This window comes from Microtus ochrogaster, chromosome 8, assembly GCF_000317375.1.
Source record: "Microtus ochrogaster isolate Prairie Vole_2 chromosome 8, MicOch1.0, whole genome shotgun sequence".
Classification (NCBI taxonomy): Eukaryota; Metazoa; Chordata; class Mammalia; order Rodentia; family Cricetidae; genus Microtus; species Microtus ochrogaster.
Window position 1 is genome coordinate 70,331,428 of NC_022015.1, and position 21,537 is coordinate 70,352,964.

The window sequence follows — 21,537 nt, forward strand, 5'->3', positions numbered from 1 at the left end:
CATCTAAGGAGGGCCATTCCTGTAATTGGAGCCATCGAGTCATGGAGTGGACAGCTCAGGAGCTGGGCTGTGTCATCCAATAGAAACTGAAATACTTTTAGGCAGGCACATCATAGGAGAAACTTCTTATTGTATCTTTTGACAATTTTCTTCTAGAGAGCCATCTTTCAATAACTGTACAACTTTTATAAAAAGGTGTACTTTTTAAAGAGAAATTAATCTGAATGATCTTAGACAGTGAAGGTCACAGAAACCTATAGGAAGTATATCTGGTTCCAACTACTGTCAGCAGCACTTAGATATCAGCAGTGTGCTAGCCCAGAGGCCACACTCCTTTTTACCAAGTCTGTTGGCATCCAAGCCCAAACCTTGGTGCTTCCTTACTTAGTGGTAATAAGGAGTTGGTAGTGTTCAGTTAAGTTCAGGGCTTCTACAACAGGCAAGCTCAGAATCCAGCCGTAGAACAGCATCATAGAGTCTGTTCCAACAGGGACATGGAGCTATTTTAAAGGTCTTAGCAGCAGGAGCTAACTTGAGTCTTCAGAAACGTTTTGTTAGGCGCGCATCAAATGACACCTTTCCATCGGCACGCAGCGAGATGCCAGTGCTATTCTCTGACATAGAATTCAGTGGTGGTGAAAGCAAAGCAAAAGCTATCCTCGGAAAGTTGGAAAAAAACCCAAGCAGTATGAGGATAAAGAAGAAAGAAAAATGTTCATTTCCTCAGAGGATTGGCCAAAAGATGTGTGGTTCACAAGGGCTTGGCAATTCTCTAGCTCTGTCGATTCAAATCTGAAGTTTAAGCATCAGTGTGGAGCCTATGACCCTCAAGGCAGAAACGCTCCGCACCCCGCAGTGACACTGCATCACAGGCGGCTTCCTTTAAGGGACTTATTTCTAATAACAGAGATGAGGTTTTTGAAGACAAGGACCTTAGAGTCCTCTCCTCCCAGCCTCACCACTAAAAATCCTACCTTCCAGAGCTCCTGAAGGTCAGGTGCTTATACTGCACAAGAAAGTAAAGGGCATTCTGGCCTGAGGCACACACACTGACCTCAAGTCAGGCAATGAGCGATTACTACCATTATTGGATGGGACTAGAATGAATCAGCCCTATGAAGAGACCTCTCCAACTCTATTAATTTGGGCAGATTTCAAGATGGACGAACCCAGACAGTCTCACGGCATTTAAGTTACTTGATGGTGTGTTTGTCTGTAGTCATTATGATAGCTCACTGCTGGACTTTTGGGGTAGCACAGTGCTGAAGACAGGCTGTAGGGGAGGGATCACTGTCTGCTAGGTGCTTTCTTGCTTTGTCACTTACTAGCTGTGCAGCTCCTATATAACTGAGGCCATGCTCTAAGATGCAGTCTCTCTACCTCTAAAGCGGGAGGGAAGCAAGCATTGGTCTACACCCTGCATGGTGCTGTTCCAGAGGGCAGATGAGGCAATAGCTACCACAGCTATTAGAGCAAGCCTCGGTTTCAGCATAGAATTAAGTGTTCAGACAGACTGAAATCATGGTTAGTAAACGCAAAACAGCCTCTGGTCTATGTGGCTTAGCCCAGACTCTGAATGAGGACAGAGGACAAAACCAGATTACCTCAAAATGTCACCCAGATCCAGAACTCTTAGCAGATGCTGGTTCCCTCCCTCGGGTCCATGTATGAGAATGTTTACTCCGATGAGAGTGTCTCCCTCGCTTCTGAATTTTGTATTCCACCCCTCTAGACGGCACTGAACTAGACACAGGGAGCCCCTGGAACCTGACGGCTCCTGCCTGATTCCCAGGCAGAAGTGAGCTGCTCCCTTTCAGATTACAGCTGCTCTCCAGGGTCCAGATGCGGCTTCTGTTTGTGGGAAGATCTTGGAGATCTTTACACCCAGGCAGAATTGACTCCTTAGAGGTGAGAGCTTCTTCATCTGGGGTCACACAAGGCCATGGGAAGATGCTTTCTGTAGATGGCAGATGGCACTTACAAGTACTCCTCCCCACCAACATGTACAGAATGGGACCACCGTCCTGGGTTGTGAGTGGGTCCATTTCTCATGAAGCGGAGACAAGGTCCACAGAAGAACCACAGCTGGTGATTTTCTGAAAGAAGCCAGCTTTTACCATTCACTCTTGGAGCCCACGCTCTGTGTGTGGTCCTTCCCTTCAGTGGGTTGGAGCAGCTGCTGGGCTGGTGACCACTGAAATCACAGTCTGGGAGTCTAGAGGACCAACGGGAGTGGTAGAACTGCACGGTGCGGCCCGCGGTGGTGACACACGCCTTTGCACACGCCTTTGCACACGCCTTTAATCCCAGCACTCAGGAGGCAGAGGCAGGTGGATCTCTCTGAGCTTGAGGCCAGCCTGGTCTACAGAGCAAATTCTAGGACAGCCAGGGCTGTTACACAGAGAAACCCTGTCTTGAAAAACAAAATAAAACAAAACAAAAACAAACAAAACAAACAAAAAAAGAGTGTGTCTGGGATGCCGCCACCCTCCTGAGGACGCCCATCTTGCTCTACCAGAGCAGACCAGCAGACCAGCTGAGTCTGAAGTGAAGGTTTTTGAAATTTATCTCTTTTAAACTGAACCCCTTTTATCTCTGCCATTTTGAAGTATTATGGGACACATTTCTGAATTTGCTAGGCAGCTATATGAATACCTAATGAAGTCCAAAACTTCCTTTCTTCTCTGAACAGATTCTTGCCGTCTCTGCCAACCATTCGATGGTGAGAATGTTGTCCTCCAGATGCAGGATATTCTTGCCTTGCATATACTAGTTTCTAAAATGCCTATGCTGTAGGGCAGAGAGTATCCTTTGGTCTGGTTCCTAGGCTGATATAATCATTCTACAATGATGACTATAACCTTTATATAAAGAATTAAATGTGTGTGGGTCTCGGAACTTGTTCAGCACTGAGATGGGAGAGTGCTGTCTGACCAGCAGCTCTGGAGTGCTTCCTACGCGATGCGGACACACTCAACTTTCCATTTGGGTAGTGACACCCTACCAGAGATTTCCCATCCTCCCACCTTGACGACAGTTCTGACAGAAAGAGCATTATGTCCATGTTCTCAACAGACACATTTTTCTGGCATACTCCAGAGTAGACCTCACTGCTGGTTTGACCGTGACTTGCGACCGTGACTTGCGACCAGGACTTGTTTGTGCTGTGGCCTCTTCTGGCTGCTCTAGATAGGAGTAGTTAGATCTCCCTTACCCCAAGAGCTTTCCATTCTCTTCTGAGTTAACACAGCTTTAGGCTGTAGGAAGGAATTAGCAGATACAGAACAGAGCCTGGCCCCAGAGACTTCTAAAAGAAAGAAAAGATACACTAAGCCTGAAGTCACTTCCTAGCGGCTCCTTTCATCCCTGCGGGCAGCTTGCTCTGCTGACACCACCGCATGCTTCCTTGGAGGCCCTCAGTGGGACTCACTGAGGGCTCTTGCTCTAAGCAGTAACTGAGCACTGGATATGGAACCCAACAGCTTACTCAACAGTTGTCTGACAGTCCCTACCAGCAACTTACAGGCCAAGATGGCACAGTACAGGGTCAGAGCCACTGGGGTCTAAGATAGAAGAGGTGATAGCTTCTTAACACATTGCAGGAGAGGAATGCACTAAACTGTTATTTTTAAGGTCCAAAATGTAGCTGTGAGCAAGTGACAAGATCAGATTTGGAATCTGGTTTTCTTTACTTCTGATTCTAAACTGTCTAAACCACACATATAAAACAATACGAAACTCTTATAGTTGCGTATCTGGGTTTATAGCTACAGATGTATGTGTTTGAGCCTTACACTTGGAGACGGCTTTATTTCACTAGTACCCTCTAATTTGGGTCTCACTCTCCTTTTTTTTGAGAGGTTAAGAACCTGAGGTTTAATCACACAGATATGTCAGCCTCTCCATCAGATGCAAGTCTTTTGGCCCTGCTTGATATCAGTAATTTACCAAGTCCTTCCTCAGGATCCCTGTGGGATAGAATTCACGTTGTTCTTTCCTTCTCAGATAGTTTTAGCAAGCCCTGTAACACAGCACTTTAGGAGTCTGCTGACAGGGTTAAGCATAGGGTGGCAAAGCGTATCATAACCAGTGAGCCAGTTACTTCAGGTATCCTAAGAACAGGTATATGTGGAGCAAGGCTGTGGAGGCAGGGGCACAGTGCTGGGATAAATAGGGTGGAGAACTATGCCCTTGGTTGCTAGGGAAATAGGCTCATTCAAAGATGCTGTCCTCTGCCCATCATCCCCACGTGGTTTGACTTTTATGCTATTCCCAGTATGCCTCTTTATAAAACCATAATCTTTAAACACACAAGGTGTGAAAAAGATCAATCTTAGGACCAAGGATGATTCCCCTTGTTCTGCAACAGCTGAGGAGATGTAAGGCAATAGATACTTATTGGGCATTTGTGATGTGTCGGGAACCTGCCACAGATCACCTCATTTACTATATTCCTCTTGCAAGGAAATTGAGGCTCACAGAGATTACGTAATATAGCTTGTCTCATACAGAGTGAGGATTGACATCTTGGTCTACTGGATAGAAAGCCTTACATTAAATGTGCATCGTCTTCTTGAGAATGGCCAGGCTCAGCTCCTAAGCTCTTTGGTTTCAGGGACTCTAATCTGTCACAATCAATCCTTGCTGAGGACTTAGCCTTTTTGGCAGAAATAGCTTTGCAGGTCATTATTGAATACTAACAGTAGGCTTACCTGAGAAATGAGACCTAGGATGGGAATTTATCAAAAATAGAGCAACACTTGAGTTCTATGTTCAGGACTTGAGACTGAGACTATCAGATTCAAGATTTACTTAGGTCATACAACCATTTTGTGACAAACCTCAAACCAGCACTGAGTGTCCAGTTTAGGATGAAGGACAAGAATTTAGCCTGCTAGTCATGAAACACTTGGTTATAAACAGAATAAAATAACTCTCACTCAAGAGTCCTGCTGATACAGGCAGGAGTCAAAGAAAGAAAAGTAAAAGCTATATATACGCAGTGGACAAAAAGAAGCAGTGTGTGAGAATCCAGATCCGGGGTGGGCGAAAAAGACTCAGTAAATGACTTCCCAGACTGTTTTGTTCCCATTGCACATACAGTTGGAAGCCAAATGCAAGCCACCAAGGTTGCAGTGAAGCACTGAACAATTATAGCACAAATATTTGTGGGCAGCCGTGGGAGTGCAAGCCACCTGCTCCAAGTTTACAGCTTTGTTAAACTTGGTAAACATTAAAAATGCAATGGGAACGCCCCTGATCTGCGCAGCATCCCATGCCTGCTCTAAGGGGCCTTGCTTGGGGAGCCGGGGTGATTTTGCTCTTGACCAGGCCCTTCTCTATGTGGTTCAGCATTTTTTTTTCAGTTGGTACATCAGTGTTGCCAGTCTCCAGGGGAAACTGAGGGAAGTGGTTTGAAGGGGCACAGGGATCTGGAATACAATTGCTCTTTAGTTTTCCAGACAGACAAAACAGATCCAACAATGACACGTCACAGCTATGTAGTTAAGGGCCAAGACGACTTGCTCTCTGACCTTGTGCCTTTCCCCTGCTTCTTCTTCTTAAGTTCTTCGGGTTTGTAGATAATGATAAAAGAGGAGCCGTAACATTCTAGAACGCTATAGCTGAAAGAGACTAGTCAGCCACAAGAGACTTCAACCACAAGGCTTTTTTTGTTTAGTTTTGTATTTTTGAGACAGGGTTTCTCTGTGTAACAGTGCTAGCTGTCAGCTCTTGTAGATCAGGCTAACCTTGAACTCACAGAGATCCACCTGCCTCTGATCGCCGCCGAGTGCTGGGATTAAAGGCGTGCACCACCACCACAGGGCCCAACTACAAGGTTTTTGATGGTCACATGACTAAGGTTACTATTGGCATTTAATGGGCAGGTAGGGGCCAAGGATGCTAAATAATTTGTCATGTGATAATGCGGCATAATGAAGAACTGACTTGCTTAAATACCAAGCACCCTGGTTGAGAAATATTTTGTATACTGTTTTACTTTGCAGTTGAACATAAAGTAAACATGGAGACAGTCAGGGACCAGAGTAGAGATTTCCCCCAAAGGATCTGAAATCCCCCTACTCCAGACTATAACCTACTCCACCACCTCCTTCAGTCCCAGAGAATGAGCAGCAACAATGTTGCCTTCAGTAAAAAGGGTGACTCCAGCTCCCTCTCCACCCAGCTCCTGCCTACAGGGGCCTAAGCTATTTCCAGCTTGGCACTTACTTGGACTTTAGGCCTTCCTGCCCATAGGGCTGCAGCAGATACTGGTGCACCAGCTTGTCCCTTAGAGTCCCAGCCAGTTTGATTTTCTTTCTTGATCGATGCAGGTTGATGATGAAAAGTGTAATGGAGCCACGGACATAGTTGTGGCTGAGTTCAAGAGAGAAAAAAGGGGAGGGGGAGCGGGGGGGGGGTGAGACAAAGCGGTCAGTCAATGCTCCTAAATAACTTACAGGTTGCACAAAACAGGATCACCCCATAAAAGTGCCTCACTTTATGGATAGTCCCAACAGACCGTCAAGATGGCAATGCCTGGCGACTGCAGTCTCCTGAAAAGAAGGTGCCCACCCTTCACCCCACTGTATTTGTTTAAGTTTACTGGAATTATTTTAGAAACATACATGTATATATACAGTATGAAAGTAAACTGTGATGACTTCTGAAAACATAAAGAGACAAAGAAGTAAAAGAAAATGCCCATAGTTGTATAATATTGAAATAGTTCAATATTTTGACCAACATTCAGTGTTTTACTTCTTAGCTTGAGAATTATCTATTAAGTGCTTTGACACATGCGACTATACCACTCAGTTTTATATAATTAGGATCAAACCATCTACATGGCCTAATGTATATATCATACATGGTCTTGTGTTATAGTTTCTTTTACTTATACAGGAACATTGACTTTCCAGCTACAGAAATGCAATGTAATTTACTCAGCCAGTCCACCACTTTTGTGGATTCCCATTTTATTATTTTTTTACTCAGCCAGTCCACCACTTTTGTGGATTCCCATTTTATTATTTTTTTACTCAGCCAGTCCACCACTTTTGTGGATTCCCATTTTATTATTTTTTTACTCAGCCAGTCCACCACTTTTGTGGATTTCCATTTTATTATTTTTTTTGCCATTATAAATAATGCAACGAAAACCTTTATCTTACAAACCCTTTTTATGTATAATGATTATTTCTGGTGGTAGAAGTCCTAGGAGCTGGAATCACTATGTCAAGGCGTGTGCACACTATATGACCCTCTCCACAGATTCCCATTTTCTGTGGGGTCTCCCCCTATGAGAAGAGCTGATATCCTTGTGCTCTTGTTCTCCAGAGTGATTGCATATTGGTTTTGTCCAGCATGACATGAGTGGACATGTTAAGACCTTTGGGTAGACGCTGTAGGAACTGTTTATGTGATGGCATGTTTCATTCCTTAGGCTAGGAGAAGAATGACAATATCTTGCTGTTTAGATTTTTAGTTTTTTGGACACCTCCTATGTAGCCCAGGCTGCCGCTGAATTGTGATCATCTTGCCTCAGCCTCCTAAGTGCTGGGATTGCACACACACCACCATTCCTGGCTTGACAATGCTTGTCACAAAGCTTATTGAGGTGCTGAAATAAAGAAGTGTGAACAAGAAATATATATTCCTACTGGAAGCCATTTAAACTTGGGTGGTGTAGGAGGTCCTTCTGTCTATGTGTTGCTTTCATTGGTTGAATAAAGAAACTGGCCTTTTGACAGGGCTGAACTTAGGTAGGTGGAGTAGACAGAACTGGTTGCTGGGAAGAAGGGCAGTGTTGCAGACACCATGGTTCTCCTGCCCTAGATGGAAGCTGGTTAGACTTTTGTTGGTAAGCCACAGTCACGTGGCGATACACATTAATGGAGAGGGGTTAAACTAATATGTAAGAGTTAGCCAATAAGAAGTTAGAGCTAATGGGCCAGGCAATATTTAAATGAATACAGTTTCTGTGTGGTTATTCTGGGTGTAAGCTAGCGGGGCGGCTGGAACAAGGGGCCCCGCTTCTCCCTACAACACTTGGGAGTTCTTTTTTTCTTTTTTTTCTTTGAGACAGGGTTTCTCTGTAGCCTTGGAGCCTGTCCTGGAACTAGCTCTTGCAGACCAGGTTGGCCTTGAACTCACAGAGATCCCCCTGCCTCTGCTGCCCAAGTGCTGTACTTAAAGGCATGCACCACCACTGCCCAGCTTTGGGTGTTTTTAAAAAGATTGTTTTTGGTTATGGGGCTCAAACTCAGATACTAAGCATTGATAGCAAATGCCTTTACACTGAGGTGTCTCAATGGTCTCGGGTGGTACACTATTCTTTTTAAAACATGGCATAACAGCACTTATTCTGATAAATGCACATATTTAGATAATATTGATGTTATTTAGACAGTTTGTAAAGATTTGCTTCTGCCAGCTCTATATTAATTAAGAGTATCCACTTCTTCATACCCTAGAAATACTAGATATGAATCTTTTAAAATATCTTTGCCAACCTGAGAGAAGAAAATGGGATTGTGATGTTGTATTTTATAATCTTGTTCATACTGAAGCACAATAGACTTTCATTTGCCCAGTGGCCACTTCCAGTTTTCTAAACGAGTCACCATTTTAGAATCCTTTTAGCCCAGAGCCGGGTGTGCAGAACCGCGGGAGACCATATGCTGACATGCAAGGGGCCTTTCCGTGTGTATCAGCAAAGCTATAATGATTTTCCTCTCAGTAGGAAAAAAGCCCTTATTTCTAAGGGGTCTCTTGGGGCCCCATCTGGATGGGTTAATGAGAGGAAACAGAGAAAAATGACCCAGCTCAGCCTTCAAAAGAGAAGCTGAGAGAAATTCTAAGACAACTTTGCCCAGAGGAAAACATTGCTTGCAGACATGGAACCCCTTGATCCCTGCCTGGGTCACTAGTCTTTGCTCCTAAAGAGACCAACTGAGAGTCGAGCAGTCAAGGGCAAGGTCAGCAGGACAACCTGGGAGCTTTAAAGTACAGATTTCAGGGTGCTGTTCCTTTAGGCTCCAGACCCGGGAATCTGTATGAAAAACTTGCCAAGTTATTTGGCTGATGAGTTGAGTTCGGGAACTACTAACTTAGAACAGAACGTGAAGGTTATGAGAAGGACTCCCAGAATATCCTCCTGGCTGTGTATCAGATGTTCTTCCCCTTACATCTGTAGGAAGGTACACTATTGTTTTCAAGAAGGTCTGCAACTATTTATTTATATCATTAAATGGCTCCCCTATGCAGTCCTTCTTGCTCCATTCCATTCTACTCCCTCCCGCAGCATGCAAATGAACTTCTGAAGTCACATGACTCAGGAGAGACTGTCAATTGATTTGAGCAGACTTGTGTGACCAGAGGGACGTTGGCAGCCTTTGTGGGTAGTGACCACCACCGAAGAACATCAGCTCGTTTCTAGAGGTGGGATTTCAGCTTAGTTTAGCTATCAACAAAATGGATAAAGACAGCATTAACTACAGGTACTTTGGGCTTCAGAATGTGAGCAAAAGAGGCATGAGTGGGTACTGATTTAGCCAGACCACAGTAAACCCTTTTGCAAGCTACTATAAACAAAAGTTTTAAAGGCCAGCCGTGGAGGAGGGGAAAAGCACAGGCTTGCATTTATGAGTTTCTCCTTCGCAGGCTGGGGCAGATGTGCCCTTGGAGACTACGGGAAGAGGGGTGGGACATGAGGAACTGGTGGCTTGGAGGGAGACCTGAAATCACAGCATTGCTGTAGAGAAAGCTGTCTTTCCAAGCTGCTTGGCAATGGTTTGATTTCTATGTACATAGTTCTCTTGGGAAAGATAAACCAGCCCAGCCCAGGAAACTGATTGAACAGGTTCTCAGAGAACTCATGCACTTCCTTAGGTAGGAACTGCTAATGAAGACTGCTCTAACCACACATCACCCTACTTGGTCAATGGGCAAGGGCATGAAGCAGAGGCCTTTTGACTTCACAGACATGTTCTTGGGTCGGGACTCCCACATCAACCTGGAGTACCATGGTGAGAATTCAGATTTTGAGGAATGCATATTCTGTCTACATGAAACCCATCCTGAAGGAGTATGAATTCTGTTAGAAAAATGGCATTCGGGGGCTTGGTCAGCTTGCCCTTTTTAATGCCTGATGTCTAGTTCTGGTGGCTTTTGGTTATCTTGGTGAATGCCTCTTTCTGGAAAGAAGCTGTTTCGGTGGAATGTCTATCCTGCTCTGTGCCTCCTTGTGGTGAGACATTTTCACCAGCAGCCAAGCCATGTATCTGGAGTTCATCTTTCCTGGCTGTTCTTTTCCTGCCTGACATCTTCTCTCTGTTGCCATGGGAGGAGGAGGAAGTGAGTCAGAGGAGGGATGTTAGAACGGGAAGATCCTGGATATAAGAGGTGGGAGATGTCAGATGGGAGGTGTGTTTTGAGTTCCAGATAGAAAACAGTCATGTTCTAGAAACATCTCCAGTGAAGCAGGGCATCTGGGAAAAGGAAGGGAGGATGATGCACTTGAGTCATTGATCATTCCCAGCGAAAGTTAATGTGCTTGAAAATTCAGTTGCTCCATTGTCTCCAAATCTAATTCAAAGGTTTGGGGTTTGGTAAAAGTCAGGCCCTGTTTTGCCAAACATTTTTCCCCTTAATTTCAAAGCCCCTGTGTATTTTAAGGGAAATTTAATCCACATGTTTCTGATTCATTTACACTTAACTCATCAAAATATTGTTTTGTAAGAGTCATTTGATGTCCAAGAAGCCTCAGGAACCTTTTTTATGAGCCTTTAAAAAAACTTCTTTTAAAAAACAGGAAGTCTTGTTTTGCCAATAATAAATGAATTTGAACCCCAAAAGGCTCAATTTTGCTTCAGCATTCACTAGGTTCCAGTTGGTTCTGAGTGTGGTTGAGGACCTCATCCACCACATCCTTACATTGTTTTAGCCATAAAGAATGGCCATAAAACATTTTGACTGTCAATACTTGATGGTGGGAAGTTCTGCCAGCACTCTGTAACTGGTTAACTTCAGAAGAGGACAGAGGTACTGGCCAGGGCTGATGTAAATACCTAACCTCTTCTAAATCAGTTTTAGAAGATCAGGCTCTGCTAGGTCAATGCACGAGAGTCATGGAGGGGTCTGAGTAGGTGAAAGATGATTATCAGGAGATATAAAAGAGATGTCTACAGTCAGTGGGACACAAGCTAAATGCTCTCTAAGAGCCCCTTACAAATGAAAAGCTCCTCAACACAAATGCTGTTATTTTCATATAGGTGATACCACAGAGCCTTAAGAATTTAAGATTACGTGAGTGTAAGCATTAGTAAGCTTATATTTCTCACCTAGCTCCTATTTTGATCTAGGATATTTATTTCAGATAATCAAGGCTGATTAGTATGAAGCCAATATGTCCATTATGAGATGATTCTGTGATTTTGTCTGTGGCCACAGCTAAACTGAGTGAGTTAGTCAGTGGTGCTGCTCCCAACCGATGAAGATGCGAGGCTCAGGCAGGACACACGGCTTCTCTTCTCAGAGAGGGGAGCGGATGCCTCTCCTCTCTCTGTGCCTTGCTATCTGAATGCCTGACAGCTTTTTTGCAAGGAGGAGACCTGCAAACTCAGCTGGCCCAAAGCATCCATTCTTTGGGTTTGGTGGAATGAAAAAGACCTTTAACTGGTTTATGAAAGTCTTCTTTCTTTTAAGGAAGAGAAGGAGAGCTTATTTTAATAGTAGCCTGGTGGAACTCCTTCCTTTCAAGAGGTTCTGATTGACTTCCCATAGAAAGCTGGGGGCAGCTGAGGTGGAGAGGGATTCAAATCAAGATTAGTTTTACTGCCTTGTTGGAGGCCTCCTGATGGTGAATGGTAGAATTCTGAGCCACTTTATTATGCTTCCTCTCTGGCTGATGTGATACACAGGGCAAGAACGTATAATAAACCACCAGGAACACACGGTTCCCAGTTTGCCTTCTCCCATCCATTCATCTGTACATCAAACACTTACAAGACCTTCATGCCTGTCACTGTATCAGACACAAAGACCATAAATAGGATCATTGGCCTCAAGCCCATGATACCCTCAGGATATAAGTGGGACCTTCTCATGAGAATATCCAAGAATACTAGTGTGAGCCCAGGGATGGGCCTCCATGGGGAGCCTTCAGCCCACATAGGTATTACAGACTGCCATTACAAAAGACTGGTGTGTTTTCCAGTAGGGACAGAAGGTGCCAAGAGCAATTTTTCTCTCTTGAGGCTGGGGGTCCACCTTTTGGGTGGTTGCCTCAGGGCCTGTCATAGACCACGAATACAATGTTGCCTTGTGTGAGGATCAGATAATTCCAGGCAAGGCCATAAAGCAGTCAGTCACTGTCAGGTATGGGACGGAGCTTCCTGCTGAGCCAAAGGGCTGTTGAAAGCTTCTGGCTTGTGCCCAGGACAGCCTCCCCTTCCTACAATAGGCACTTGTATCTACAGGCAAGGCAACCGGACCCTGGCGCCCACCTCTGCTCCGAGTGAGTCTTTGAAAGCATTTTATCACAAGGAACTAACAGGCTTTGCTTCTGTCTCATCAAGGACAGAGAAGGAGCATCTGGTGTAATCCGACCCCAGCAGCTCTTTGTGCTTCGCTCCCTTGATCAGCCCTGATAGGCCCTGGGTGGAGGTCTGACTGGAGACTGGAGGCAGTCCCTTCCCCCAGGTTTGCTCTGCAGTGAGAGAAAGAATTCTCCTTTCCAGGGTATCTTCCTCTGCCCTAAACAGGAAGTGGTGTAAGACATTGTTGACCAGATGGGCTTTGGTTTTAGACCCAGTTAAAAAATATTCTCTTATGGTTTTCATGTTTTAAACTTAAAAACAACAACAACAACAACAACAAAATAAAATAAAACAAACAAAAAAACCTGCCAGACTTTGCTGGTTTAAAGAGAACTGGGATGATACACAGTGCTTTCTATCACAGAGAAGGATCAGCTCAAAGCACCGCTGGGTTATTATGTGTCCAGAGCTCCTGTCCTTCAAAAGGAAGTCTGCATTTCAGTCCTCTACCACCTGAAATAGCTGAGATCTCTGAAATATGGGAAATGGCACTCATTTAGTTGCAGAGACCTCGTGGGATACTAGTCTAAGCCAGGTGCATTTGTAGTGCAGACACAGGCCACATTTTCTTAAGCTCTGTGGTGGGCCAGAGGATCAGATTTGGCCCCTTGTCTTGGCTCAGGCTTAGACACACACAAATCTCTGTGGGCATGGTATCAACTGGCACAGATAAAGTGCCCAATAAAAATTTGTTGCATGAGTAAGAGAGTGAACAAATAGATGCATCGTGTAAGCCTTGCTGAGTAAATCCTGTGCCAGGAGAAGGGCGTACTTGACACAAAAGCTGCAGGGAGAATGGTGACCACAGGGGCAGTTTCCAGCTATGATCCGTGAACCAAGGTGAACTTTGAATGCTCCAAAGGCCATTGGATGGCCTTCCTCCTTCCCTGTTGGTGGGAAGACTTACTTGTGGTGGTTTGTGCAGTGAGCATAGATCCGTAGTTTGTCTCGGATGACTCTTCCTGGTCGCGGCTTCCGCTGGAGCCCAGCTACATGCACTGCCAGGACTTTGGGGCCAATCAGACGCTTGTAAAGGAGAGAAAGCCAGTAGTCCTGCAGAGAATAGAGAGGTGGAGAGTCAGGGAGACAACTCTCATTCAGGTGCACCGAGCAAACATGAAAAAGCACAGGCCAGAAACTACTTTCTGCCAGGACAGTATGGTTACCCTCACCGGAGCTGGCTGCGGGCTGATAAGAAGGCAGCACTTCCCAGCACGACCTCTTCATTCACTAAGTGGGCAAGGGTTATGTGGAGTGGACTCAGCAGCGTATGAATATAGGAATCAAGTTTTTCACAAATGGAATAACCAGTTGGGGTGGGGGACTTACACCTCCAACTCTACTTTCTGTGGCTGCACTCTCATGCTGGTTCGTGGTTTCTGTGAAACTGCAGAATGGGAAATTTGTAATCCTTAGGATTGTCACCAATATGAGACTATAAAATAGCATTCTCCAAATATTGGCACTGAGAACGATTACACAGAGGGAGATATGGGGAGGGAGACCAAGGTTCTCCAGAAGAAGCCAGGTTGAGGTCTCCATTCCAGAGCCAGAAAGACAAACAGAGAAAAGCTTGCGCACAGTTATAATTCCTGGCCATTTTCAATATTCTAAATAAAAGAATGTTCCTAAATTGAAAAGAATGTATAACCAATTAATAAATGGCCCACTCTGTAGCCAACAGTGTGTTTGAGGGCACAGAAGTCTGCCTATCATCATCTTAATTTTGGTTGTATTTGCTGTTAGAACAAGTTGTATTTGTTTTTGATACAACATAAAACTGGTATTTGTATTGTGTAAACTCTTAACACTGACTGTTGCTTTCTGAACACAGTGTTTATAATTCACCCATATAAAGCCCCACTATAAATCCTGGAATTCGGGGCACACTCCATAGTGCCTTCACTGTGTTCATCTTTCCATGCAGAAGTCTCCTCTGTGTATGTGTGTGTGTGTGTGTAGTAATAGAAGCGGCGGGGCTGCGTCCCCAGCACCCCAGCCGCTTGGCTAGCTTATGCCCCGAAATAATTACATGGACACTGTATTCTTTTAATCACTGCTTGGCCCATTTCTATCTAGCCTCTTCTAGGCTAACTCTCGCACCTGGACTAGCCCATCTCTAATAATCTGCTGTAGCCCACAAGGTGGCTTACCAGGGAGATTCTAGCCTACGTCCATCCTGGGTCGGAGCTTCATCGCGTGTGCCTCAGAGAGCAGAGTTATCCCCGCGTCTGCCCAGGAGCCGGGAGCATGGTGTCTCTGCTCCAGAGCGCAGAGCTGTCAAGACTGAGCTCACTTCCTCTTCCTCCCAGCATTCTGTTCTGTTTACTCCTCCCACCTATGTTTTAACCTATTAGGGCAAGCAGCTTCTTTATTTAATTAACCAATGACCTTCCTCCATCATGTGTGTGTGTGTGTGTGTGTTTGTGTGTGCCCATGTGCATGTGTGTTTAAACTGTGTGTTCATCATAACATCTGTGGCCTAAAAATGCCTGGTAAATTTTACAAATTAGGACACATTTCTCAAAGAATCTTTGTCAACAGCACAGCTCCGCATCTGCCCTGACAGCAGGCTTTAAGGCCTGCCCAGCAGTTTAACCTAATTCTTTTTAAGTGGCTTTAGGTTGGCTATCAAATAAAGTCTCCTAGTACTTAAAATGCAAATATTTGATAATTTTAATTAAGGATAGAAAAAGTCATTGCTTTAATTTTCTCTTACTTGATTATAATTTTTATGTGTTTTATTCAAGATCTATCATGTTCCAAGAAGATTTCCACTGGTTCCTATCTAATTTATAATATGTTTAAAAATAATAAAAGTTTAGTAAGCTGTTGGTTACTAATTGCTTGGTATGATATAATCTCTATTCTGGTTGGAAATCTTTTATTTTATCAATATGAAAATGGGTTCAGAAAGCTCAAAGGTACACGTGAGGTTACAAAATTGGTCAGATGGCTCCAAAGCCGGAGACAAACCCTGTCTCGAAAAACCAAAAAAAAAAAAAAAAAAATTGGTCAGAGATAGCCCACAAAAGAAAATACGGGTTTATTTTCCTCAACGTAATACTTCACTCACTCTGAAGCCTAGGGAGTCACTTGTGTAAAGGGACAAGGAAGCTTGCAAACAAAATTTCTGTGGACATGGAATCTGGAAGTGAGCCTTACTGTCAGTGCCGAGAGCGGCTATGATTTAACCTTTGATTCCTGCATTCTCAGAGCATTTAGAATAAAAGAAAGGAGAGCACAACACACCCATTTCTCCAATTCTAACAAAATCTGTTCCTTTTTAAAAAATTACTTCATTCCAATGTCTTATCACAAACACTTGCCTTTTTTTTTTTTTAAAAGAAAATCTAAAAAAGCTAAATAGGTTTGCTTTCAATTTTTCATTTAGGCATAGCTATGATCTTTGTGTCACAGCAATTTCCAAGTAAGGTTAGGCATATCTGTAGCAAAACAATTAACATTTACGAATAGTACTATGTTTAATTACTGTTTAATCTCAAAATGTATATAAAGACAAAAAGCATATTTCAGAAAGATTAGCCTAAGTATTCTTCATCTGTATTAAATGATAATTTAAGTTTAAACCCACACCAAGACTTCCTAACATGAAGCAGTCTTTTATGTTGTGGGGAAGCTAAATGTAACACCATCCCTAGACTCCGAGATACTGGCCGAGGCTCTGAGGAGTTCGTGGTGGAGCGACAAAAGATGATGAAGCTCATTTCCAACGACCCAGCCTCTTCTTCAGCTTTTCTGACTGTGGCAAATCCACATAAAAACTTGTATTTCAGCCACTTAGAAATGCATAGTTCAGCAGGTAGACATATTCATAATGTTTATAGAACTATGACCACTGTCTGTCTCCACAACTGAAACCTGGACCCATTAAACTTTAACTCTTTCCCTCAGTCTCCTGTGATCACTATTCTGTTTTCTGTGCCTCTAGGTGTGGGACAATCCTGTATTCTGTCAATCATGATTTAAATAAATGTTGATTGGTCAGTAGCCAGGCAGGAAGTATAGGCAGGACAGTGAGAACAGGAGAATTCTGGGAAGAAGGAAGCCCATTCCTCTACAGTCCTGTCCAGACACTGAAGAAGGAAGATGTAGCCTGCCTTGCTGAAAAAGGTACCAAGCCATGTGGCTAACACAGATAAGAATAATGGGCTAATGTAAGTTATAAGAGTTAATAAGAAGCCTGAGCTAATGGGGCAATCAGTTTACAACTTATGGAGACCTCTGTGTGATTTTCTTTGGGGCTAACAACTGTGGGAACTGGGCAGGACAGAAACCCTGACAACAAGCAGGCCCTCGTGTTACAGCCTCTCATATAAGTGAATATACAGTATTTTTTCTTTGGATGACTGGTTTATTTCATTAAGCATAATACCCAGAAGGCTCATCAATGTTGTACATATTGGAATTTCCATTCATTCTAAGGCTTAATAATGTTCCATCCTATGTACATATCATCTTTGATTTAATTTGTGGACTCCCATGTGGTCTATCTTGAAAAATGTCACATGTGTAAAGAGAGTAATGTGTCTGCTGCTGTTGGGTAGACTTCTATTTGACCTACTTGATCTATTGTGGTTTTAGGCCTTTGCTTCCTTATTGACCTTCTCTTTGGATGTTCTCTCCATCACTAAAGTCTTCTGCTGTAGACTTTGCTGTTTCTCCTTTCAGTTCTTTCACCTCCCCACCCCCAATACTTTTATGGTCTGTTATGTAGCACATGGATGTTTATAATAGTTAAATCTTGATGGATTGAAATTTTTATTTCCTTTGTTCCTTGTAAGCTTTTTATATTGTAAGGTCAATTTTATCTGGTATTATTATAGCCACCTCTTAGCCACTTCTACTACTCTTGGTTATACTTGAATAGATTTATCTTTTTACAGCCTTTCAATCTGTTTGTACCTTTGTATCTAAAGCCATTCTCTTATGGGCAGCATGTTTATTTTGTAAAATCTTTTCTGTCAACTTATTTCTTTTAACATCAGAGTTTAATTTCCTTATATCCAAAGTAATTATTGATAGGAATGGATATATTCCTGTAATTTTGCAGTTTATTTTCTATATACCTTATAGCTTTCTGTCCCTAATTTCTTGTATTACTATTTTTCTTTGTTTTTAGCTGCTTTGTTTTTCATAGCAAAAGAAATTTAAATTCCTTTTTATTGTCTTTTATAATACCACGGTGATTACATTTGACATTCTAATGAAACACTAATTTGTACTTAGATTAACTTTAATGGCATATAAAAATTCTGTTCTTTTCTCAGTAGCAAATGTCACAAAGCTACATTTTTATATACCATAAGCCTAAGACATACCAATGAGTTTTTTTAATATACTAATCTCTTAAATTATATAGTAGCAAATTATAGGCTACCAACCCAAATTATAATAATCCATGTCTTAATCAGTATTAAAATGTATTAGTCTCTTAAATCATATAAAAATAAAAAGCAGTTACAAAGTATTGTTATAATAATACTCATTTTTTATCTCAGTTTAGCATGAATTCATTCCTGTGACTACCAGTTCTTGACTGGTATGCTTTCAGTCCAAGTTGTATAGTGTAACTTCTTTGAGCCTGTCTTATGGGCTAGACAGTGATAAAATCTCCCCCCCCCTTTTTTTTTTAGAGACAGGGTTTCTCTGTGTAGCTTTTGAGCCTGTCCTGGAACTCACTCTGTAGATCAGGCTAGCCTCAAACTCACAGGAATCTACCTGACTCTGACTCTGCCTCCCAAGTGCTGGGATTAAAGTGTGTGCCACCACCGCCTGACCATTTTCTCTTACTTTTGAAAGAAAGTTTTGATAAATATGAGGCTTGCCATTGGGTAGATTCCCTTTCTTTTAGTGCTCTGATGATCTCACCCCACTAACTTCTGGACCTCAAGGTTCTGAGCAGTCTGCTGGTAATCGTGCTGAGGAATCTCTACTGCAGAATGAGTTGTCTCTATTGCTTTCAGCATTCTTTTCTGGATTTCAAAAGTTTGATTAGGATATAGGTTCATCTTTTGGACTTAATATAAGTTCTTGAAGTTTTATATTCATGTATTTCATCAAATTTAGGCAGTTTGAATCCATTATTTTGTTGAATATGTTCTTAGCGCCTTTCTCTCTCTCCTGGAACTCTCACAATGTAGTATTTGGTCTCTATTAATCTTCAGTCTGATTTTCTTCATGCTCTTCACCACTGTTTATTTCCAGCATCAGATCTTAGGCCCACTGATGGTTCACTCAAACCTGCCTTTGAACCTCCTCACCTCCTGTATCATTCCAATCATTGTGCTTTTTTTAGCTCTGGAATTTCTTCCTGCTCTCCCTTTAGGCTTTCTATTTGCTGATACTTCTATTTTGTTCACCTATCTAGATTTTGACTTTCTCAAGATCATCTTCTAGGATCTTTAAGATAGAGTATTTATTAGAATTGCCATCAGGTCGTCTTCAGGGACAGTTTCTATTGAGTTGTTTTTTAAATGCTCGTACTTTACTGTCTCTTTTATGCCTTGTGATTTTTGTTTCTGTTTCAAACTTGACATTTGAATCTAACAATGTGGCAACTTCTAGAAATCGCATTTTCTCATTCCCATTACACTTTGCTAGTGTTCATTGTTTAAGTTGTTTTAGGCTGTGTCTGTGCCAAGGCCCACTGTATATGTAAACTTGTGGTTTTGTCAGCCCCCACCCCAGCCCCTTAGGCCTTTCCTGGTTATGTGTTGTATCTAGTTACTTTAAAATGTTTATGTCTTTACTATCTGGCTCCCAAAAATGGAAAAGAAAAAAAGATAAAGGATGTAAATTAAAAGGTCCTGGCCTTTAAATTGCCAGTAGCCATCTCCGCTAGGAGGGAGTGGCCGGTAGCAATGGGACAGCAGTAGGTGCTTGGTTCTTTGTACCTGTGATCAGGACTAAGCAGCTCATCAGGATGGAGGTCACTGACATTCTGATGACAGGGCCTTTCGAGCTCACTCGGCTCTTGGGAGCTGACTTGTAAGCAGCTCCAGTACATGTGCACAGCTGCCTACTGTAGGGCAGAGGGCTGAAATGTCAGTCATTCCTGAACTAAGAGCCGAAATTTATCAAGACTAGCTGAGCTTTAACACTAAAGACTTCTACTTGAATCTGTAAGTGTTCAGGGTGCCAAGATGGTTACCTCAGTCAGGTTCTGTTGGTGCACTTGCTACCTACGCAGGGAAACATATTCTTGTCATTACCTATGATGTCATCTTCCCAGATTCCTTTGAAGCCCATCTTTTAGTAGTAGCAAAAGAATTTTCTGATGTGTCCCATCTGTGGTCCACAGGTCACATATAGCCTAGTGTAGCTATAAATGTGGTCCAAATCAAAACTGTAGATTTACATAACAAACTATGAGACTATTTTGTGTGAACTCTGTAGATAACAATGTTGTGTTACAATGTCAAAAGGCTGGACATGCCTATGAGTTTAATTGTATAAGGTACCAACATTCTTGTCAAATTTATAGCTTGTTTGTTATAATTTTTATGACTGGTTTTAAATGGAGAGTTTCAAGAACTCTATAGAAAATAATAACAATATTTTTTTTATTGAAAATCATTTGGTATATGGCACAACTTTATTTTTAAGATTATAATAATTATAGAACCATACAGTGAATAACTTACCCCTTATTTCATCTCTATCGTATAATAAGTTCATATACATGTCAGAGTTTATGTTAGCTTACAATAGTATCATGCTGCATATAGTTTTCCTTTTCCACTTAACGTTTTGTCTTAAGGTTGCTAAATGCACCAACAGTATACTAATCGACAATGTTGCACATTAGTTAATTGTATAAACACTGATGATTTTGCTGATGGATGTTAAGTTGTGTTCAGAATTTGCTGTTATATGCAATATGGTTCTACCTAACACACAGGTAAAGGAACTTATGAGAGCATGACTCCAACTGTGATGGAAATAACAGTCTTCTTAGGTGTGAGCTTCCAGGACAAACTTAGAGATTTCCCTTTACTTCTGATACATCAGTGTCGTCAGAGGTAGGCTCCAAATTGTGGCACTTCCACTGTGCCATAAACAGGTCTGCTGATACTCACCTCTACAACACCACGCCTGCTTTCTAAAATGGCATCCATTGCTGAAACCCATTCCTTCCAGCAATGGCTGTATACTTGCTAGTGCCAGGGATTTTCAGATTCCCTTTAAAAAACGTTTGTCAGTCTAGTGGGCATAAAATATGTAGCTCTTTCTAGGTGATATTTAAAAATGGCTCTCACTCATTTGTAAAAATAGTATATAGGTTCATTTGAAACTTTTAGTTTTTTCTTTCAGGAGTAGGTTTTTAATCAACCTAGAATTTGTCTGAGATATAATACTGGTAAACATCTCTTTCCATATTTTTTTTATAAGGAGAGTTAATTATATCAGTGTAATTTATTAGGTTCTTCATTCTTTTTGCTTAGCTACTGTTGAGGTAGGGTCTTATTATATAACCCAATCTGGCCTCAGACTCGAAATCTTTTTGCCCCGGTCTCCCAAGTGCTGTGTTTGCAGACATATGACATCAAATCTGGCTTTAGTCTATTTTTTCTTCAGTCATTTCTAATGCCTTCTATGTCCCATATTAAAGTTTCATATATTCCTGGGCCTGTTTCTCTGAGTTCCCCACTCTGCTCCATTTTCTGTCCTGCATGCCTAATGTTTTCTGACCACTGTTCTATATTCTAGCTTGGAATCTGGTAAAGCGAGTCCTCCCAACCCATTCTCCTGGACTATATTTGTTCATAGTGGGACTTGGCTCAGACAGAGACGTTTTAGGGTTAGATTATCCAATACCTAAACAAAATCTGTTGAGACTTTGGAATTATAATAAATTTATAACTCAAAAGAGGAGAGTTTCATTTTATGATATTAAAATTTTTAATCCATA

At 42.3% G+C, this 21,537-nt stretch overlaps 1 protein-coding gene across 3 annotated transcripts in view; it reads right to left on the reverse strand.

Moving 5' to 3' along the window:
• The window catches only part of Hpse2 (heparanase 2 (inactive)), a 627,972-nt gene that overhangs the window by 11,877 nt on the left and 594,558 nt on the right, over positions 1-21,537 (reverse strand). For all 3 annotated transcript variants that reach the window (XM_005352317.3, XM_005352316.3, XM_005352315.3), the window contains 2 exons: positions 13,510-13,655; positions 6,232-6,378 (listed from right to left, as the gene is read on the reverse strand). In XM_005352317.3, coding sequence (XP_005352374.1) covers positions 6,232-6,378; positions 13,510-13,655 — 293 coding nt within the window. The remainder of the gene's footprint in view (positions 1-6,231; positions 6,379-13,509; positions 13,656-21,537) is intronic.